Source organism: Palaemon carinicauda, chromosome 8 (genome assembly GCF_036898095.1).
Source record: "Palaemon carinicauda isolate YSFRI2023 chromosome 8, ASM3689809v2, whole genome shotgun sequence".
Classification (NCBI taxonomy): domain Eukaryota; kingdom Metazoa; phylum Arthropoda; class Malacostraca; order Decapoda; family Palaemonidae; genus Palaemon; species Palaemon carinicauda.
In genome coordinates, this window is record NC_090732.1 from 171,408,918 (window position 1) to 171,415,476 (window position 6,559).

A 6,559-nucleotide genomic window follows, 5' to 3' on the forward strand; every position below is an offset into this window, starting at 1 on the left:
AGTATTAATAGTAGTAGTAGTAGTAGTAGTATCTTCATCATCATTATTATTATTATTACTTGCTAAGCTGCAACCCTAGTTGGATAAGCAGGATGTTATAAGCACAGGGACCCCAACATGGAAAATAGGCCAGTGAGGAAAGGAGACAAGGAAAAATTAAATATTTTAAGAGCAGTACATACATACATACATATACCAAGGCACTAGCAGTAACAACATAAAATACATATTTCATAAACTATAAAAACTTTAACAAAATAAGAGGAAGAGAAATGAGATAGAATAGTGTTCCCGAGTGTCACTTATTTAAATGAATGAGATTTTTTATTCACTAAATGATAAAGTCAAAAGTTTGATCTGGATGCTGCAAGCAATGATGGACCCTTTTTACCTTACTACATTTAGCGAAACAAGCGTATAATGAAAATAATAATTAACTCAAAAGTTTGATACACCTTTTTGACTTACTGGATATTAACCTTCGCAAAACGAGCGTATATTGAAATTAAAAATACACTCAAAATTTTTATAAGACTTTTTTGACTTCCTGGATATCAACCTTCGCAAAACAAGCATATAATGAAATTAAAAATACTCTCAAAATTTTGATAAGACTTTTTTGAATTATTGGATATTAACCTTCGCGAAACGCACGTATCATGAAATTAAAAATACAATCAAAATTTTTATAAGAATTTTTTGACTTACTGGATATTAACCTTCACGAAAAGAGCGTGTCATGAAATTAATACACTCAAATTTTGATAGACCTATTTGATATTAACCTTTGCGAAACAAGTTTAACGCGAAATAATTAAACCTCATAAGTTTGACCTAGGTACACCAAGCAAGGACCGACCTTTAAGACTTACCGAACACAAACTTTCGCGAAACGAGTGTAACGTGAACTTAACGAAGCGCTAAATTTCTACCCTGTCGTTCCAATTTGCGTTTCCTCGGTCCAACGAGCCGAGTTGATGTCATTTTTCTTATTTGCGGCCACGGGTTTGAAGGAGATGACGTCTGTGCATCCAATTACCCAGTAACTGTGACAGCTAATCGATTCTTACATCGGAGGCTAATTAATAATGGGTAAATAAATTTCTTGTTTGTTAGATGTCGTTGTTGAATTGATTAATTGGTTGTCTGTATATTGATATGGCAAAGTTTGTATTATAAATTGTATGTAGTATCCGAAAACCTTTTTATTATTATTATTATTATTATTATTATTATTATTATTATTATTATTAGCATCATCATCATCAACAATGAAAATAATAATAATAATAAAATTGTATAATTAATTGTTATTTAAAATAGCAATAATAATTAATGATAACAATAATAATATTAATAATAATAATAATAATAATATTTCAATTATTATTATTATCATTATTATTATTTTAATAACAATAATAATAATAAATAATAATAATAATAATAATAAATAATAATAATAATAATAAATGATAATAATAATAAATAATAATAATAATAATAATTGAATTATTATTATTATCATTATTATTACTATTATTATTATTATTATTATTAGCTAAGCTACAACCCTAATTGGAAAAGCAAGATTTCATAAGCCCAAGGGTTCCAACAGGGGAAAAATAACCCAGTGTTGAAAGGAAACAAGGAAATAAATGAACTACAAGAGAAGTAATGAACTATTAAAATAAACTATCTTAAAAACAGTAACAGCATTAAAATATAGATGTTTTATATAGCAACGATAAAAACTTCAATAAACGAGGAGGCGAAATAAGTTAATAATACTTAAATGGTATTTAGTATTGTGGAGGATTTATTTTTTGTTTTATTTTATTTTTGGTTTTGCCAAATCCTGTGTGTGTGTGAGAGAGAGAGAGAGAGAGAGAGAGAGAGAGAGAGATATTGTGTTAGAGAGCAAGTGGTAGTTAGTGTAACGATCGTTTGTGGTGAGGAAGACTGTTGGTATAAATGAGATTGTTTGTTTACATTTTTAGTAAGGTTACGACAGTGGTGAATGTTTCGGAGCGAATGCTTTTTTTATTTGACTGCAGCATAAGGCAGTTGTGTGAGAGCTGGATTACATTTATATTTTTCTGACCAGCGTGGAAGTGGTTTTTGATTTTCAAAGTAAGTACAGTTTTGTTTATCTTTGCTTGTCGTGATTGTGAATGATAGGAACAATTTATTATTTATCTTTGATTATAGTGCGATAGTTCAGTTAGCTAGAAGTGTTCGTAAGTGTTTTTCTTTTTTATTTTGGCAGGCTGCGATTCCTCCTTTGGAGTGACCGAATTTTGAAAGTGGATTTATTGTTGATGACCTGGCCTGTATTAAGATTTTGTTTGTACCGCTCATTTGACTGCTCAACTGTTGACGACCTGGCCTGTGTATTTGGATTGATGATGATGATGATGACGATGATGATGATGATGATGATGATGATACTGGCACCTGTGACTCAAGGAGTTGAGGCCGATATGGCATAGAGAGAGAGACTCCTGTTTACCATATAGTGGTAGTTGCCTTGAAAAGACAGTTCGGCTTGTGTGTGGCGTCAGTGCTGGTGTCGCAATATTTATAAACATATATTTTGAGTTGGTGTGCGGTTTAGATTTAAGTTTGTTAGGGTTTTTTGCGTTTATTTGGATGGGGTTTATGGTATATATAGTGTAAAGTTTTTGATGCTGGTGATTCTAGTTTAAAGTGTTAAGTTTTGATTAGTTTAAAGTTTTTTTTGGATGGTTTGGTTTGATTTATTATAGTTTGTAAGAAATATATAGTTTTAAGGTCATGTTTTTGTTTTGTTTTTGTCCTTTTGTCCAAGAGTCCCGCTGCTGATAACGTAAGGGGAAAGGTTGTATTGAGGAGACATTGGTCTGTTTAGAGTGATTCAAGGGTGTGGGGGTTGTTTTTGCAACATCCCGCCACATTATTTTGGCGCCCGAACAGGGACTGCTGAGGTGGGATAGAAGCTGGACTGTTGGACGAAGGACGGAATTAGGTTAAGAATTTAGGATTAAGGTTGATGAAAAATGGAAGAGCAGAACAAGTTACTGAAGGAGGAATTGCGGCTGAGTAAGGAGCGGGAGGAGAGGTTGCTAATAGAGAATGAGAGGTTGAACTGGGAGAATGCGGCGATGCAGAAGGAGCTTAGGGAGTTAAAGGGGACAGTAGAGAGAGTGGAAGAATGTGTTGAGATGAGGATGCGAGAGAATGAAGAACGAATGGAGAAACGAATGGAAGATATGATGGGGCAAGTCATGGGGATGATGAAAACTATAATGGGTGAAGGTGCAGTCGGAGGAGTGTCCTCAGCTTCGGGTAATGGGTTGGTAGTGAAAGAGAAGGTTAAGGTAGGTGATAATGGGAAAGGAAGTGATAGTGATAGTAGTAATAGTGATGGTGATATTGAAGATAAGGGAATTAGGCATAGTAAGGATGAACAGAAAGGGGAGAGGAAAGATGAAAGGAAAGGTAAAAGTGATGTGAAGAAAGAGAAGAAAAAGTATCAGGCTGATAGCAAGGACGATCGTGAATGGGTGAAAGTGGTAAGTAAGAAAAAGGGTAAGAAGGGAATGGTTAAGGATAGGAATTTAAGTGTGGAAGTGGATTCATTATATTCGAATGAGGAAGAAGGTAACAAGGGAGTAGACAGTGATGATAGCAGTGAGAATGAACGTGATGTGTGTAAGACTGTGTTTATGAGAGAGGTACCTCGGTGTGAAAGGTTCAATGAGCATAGCAGTAGGGATGTACATGATTTTTTCAAGGAGTATGAGAGGTATTGTCAGGATAAGTATGGTGATAGTAAAAGAGTTTGGGCTAGGGAGTTAGGAGAATATTTGACTGGGTATTTGTTGACGATGTATGGAGTGATAATGAGTGTAGGGGACGTTGATTATGAAAGTGTGAAAACGAGAATAATTGAGCAGGTAAAACGTATGAAAGGGAGTGTTAAGTATAAGCGTAAGAATGATTTTGATGAGGCAAGGATGAATGCAGGAGAAGCTATATCAATGTACGTATGTAGGTTGGAAACTTTAGCTAGGAAGAAGTATGGGGATGAAGGTATAAATGAGAATAAGGAGTTAATGAGGAAGTTTTTGGCAACAGTACCTGAGAATGTGTGTGAATTTATTAATTTGAAACGCAAAGAGAAAATGAGGTGGACGCAAGAGAGATTGACATGGGATGATATACTAGAGATAGTTGAGGATTATGAGTTAGATAGGTGCATGAAAGAAAGTAAATCTGTGAGTGTAAGAACTGGAATGGAAGAAAGTGTAATAGAATTTGGTAGTTATAAGGACGCAATTTTGAGAGGACCAATGAGGGTAGCTGATAATGTAGTAGATAGGAGTGTTAGGGCGAGTAATGTGGGAATACCTGTAAGGACAAATGAAGGGTTTAGGCAAGGGAATCAGGTTTGGAGGGATAGGAGTGCTAGTGCGCCGCAAGATAGGTCAGGTAGTTGTATCCGTGAAGAAAAGTGTTATAGGTGTGGGAAAGTAGGTCATAAGAAGAATGAATGTAGATGGGCATTAGGAGCATGTTTCGGGTGTGGAGAGACAGGGCATCGTATTAGCGACTGTAAGAAAGAGAAAGTGATTAAGTGTTATCGGTGTGGTATGACTGGGCACGTAGCAAGTGGATGTAGGAGTAATCGTATGAATGTGATTTGTGGTAATTGTGGTAAGGATGGTCATTATGCTAGAATGTGCAAGGAGCCGCGGAGTAAGTGTACTGAATGTGGTGCAGATGGGCATGTAGCTAAAGTATGTAGGAAGAAGGGATTAAGTCAGCCAGGATGTTCGGGAAACTAGAGTGTGAGAGGGTTCAACTGGGTGAGTCCTCCTGTGTGTGTGGAAGGAATAGGATCAATGTTTGTGAGAATGGGATGAATAATTGGTTGGAAATGAGCAAGTATGAACCTAGTATGCATGAGAAGTTAGGGCTGGAAAATAAACAATTAGTGTTAGTTGAATATAGGAAAAAGAGGCGTTTGAAAGTTTTAAGTGAGGAGAAAGTGCAAGGGAAATTTATAGGTATAGGTAAGAATACGAATAGGTATGACAAGGGTGTAAATGTACAAGTGAGTGTGGAGGATAAATGTATTAATACAGATGAAACGTGGCTGAGTATGAATGATACTTATAGTGTGTGTGGCTTTTCCTTAGGTGATGTAAAAGAAAGGATGACGAATGCGAGAGTGAGAGATAGTAAAATGATTAGTAGTATGAATGAGTCTTTTACTAAAGTTGAGAATGTTTTTGATGAAATGGATGAACTGTTTACAGAAATGAGTGTAATTATAGGGCCAGATGAGAACGAGGTAGATATGATTGTACATGATATATTAGATGATAGGGATTTAGATAGGAATAGTGTTAATGTAGCGAATGATTGTGATAAGGAAGAAGTGAATGAGAGAGTATATGGAGGCCCAGTTACTCGGAGTAGAGGTCCCGTTCCCGACTGCGACTGGGTTATGAAAAAAATAATGTAAGTGTTGTGTGAGAAGGATTTGGCAAAGTAAGGGGGGAGGAATGTGGAGGATTTATTTTTTGTTTTATTTTATTTTTGGTTTTGCCAAATCCTGTGTGTGTGTGAGAGAGAGAGAGAGAGAGAGAGAGAGAGAGATATTGTGTTAGAGAGCAAGTGGTAGTTAGTGTAACGATCGTTTGTGGTGAGGAAGACTGTTGGTATAAATGAGATTGTTTGTTTACATTTTTAGTAAGGTTACGACAGTGGTGAATGTTTCGGAGCGAATGCTTTTTTTATTTGACTGCAGCATAAGGCAGTTGTGTGAGAGCTGGATTACATTTATATTTTTCTGACCAGCGTGGAAGTGGTTTTTGATTTTCAAAGTAAGTACAGTTTTGTTTATCTTTGCTTGTCGTGATTGTGAATGATAGGAACAATTTATTATTTATCTTTGATTATAGTGCGATAGTTCAGTTAGCTAGAAGTGTTCGTAAGTGTTTTTCTTTTTTATTTTGGCAGGCTGCGATTCCTCCTTTGGAGTGACCGAATTTTGAAAGTGGATTTATTGTTGATGACCTGGCCTGTATTAAGATTTTGTTTGTACCGCTCATTTGACTGCTCAACTGTTGACGACCTGGCCTGTGTATTTGGATTGATGATGATGATGATGACGATGATGATGATGATGATGATGATGATACTGGCACCTGTGACTCAAGGAGTTGAGGCCGATATGGCATAGAGAGAGAGACTCCTGTTTACCATATAGTGGTAGTTGCCTTGAAAAGACAGTTCGGCTTGTGTGTGGCGTCAGTGCTGGTGTCGCAATATTTATAAACATATATTTTGAGTTGGTGTGCGGTTTAGATTTAAGTTTGTTAGGGTTTTTTGCGTTTATTTGGATGGGGTTTATGGTATATATAGTGTAAAGTTTTTGATGCTGGTGATTCTAGTTTAAAGTGTTAAGTTTTGATTAGTTTAAAGTTTTTTTTGGATGGTTTGGTTTGATTTATTATAGTTTGTAAGAAATATATAGTTTTAAGGTCATGTTTTTGTTTTGTTTTTGTCC

The 6,559-nt window shown here is 35.6% G+C and overlaps 1 protein-coding gene across 1 annotated transcript; it reads left to right on the forward strand.

The window, feature by feature from the left end:
* Positions 1 to 1,935: 1,935 nt before the first annotated feature.
* LOC137646132 (uncharacterized) lies at positions 1,936 to 5,599 on the forward strand. Its single transcript, XM_068379339.1, has 2 exons — positions 1,936 to 2,133; positions 2,270 to 5,599. Exon 2 carries the CDS (start codon positions 3,039 to 3,041, stop codon positions 4,827 to 4,829), a length of 1,791 nt encoding a protein of 596 aa, XP_068235440.1. The 5' UTR covers positions 1,936 to 2,133; positions 2,270 to 3,038; the 3' UTR covers positions 4,830 to 5,599.
* Positions 5,600 to 6,559: the final 960 nt, after the last annotated feature.

Excerpts from the sequence above, each read along its gene's own strand:
- LOC137646132 (XM_068379339.1), top strand. The coding sequence starts at position 3,039 with ATGGAAGAGCAGAACAAGTTACTGAAGGAGGAATTGCGGCTGAGTAAG.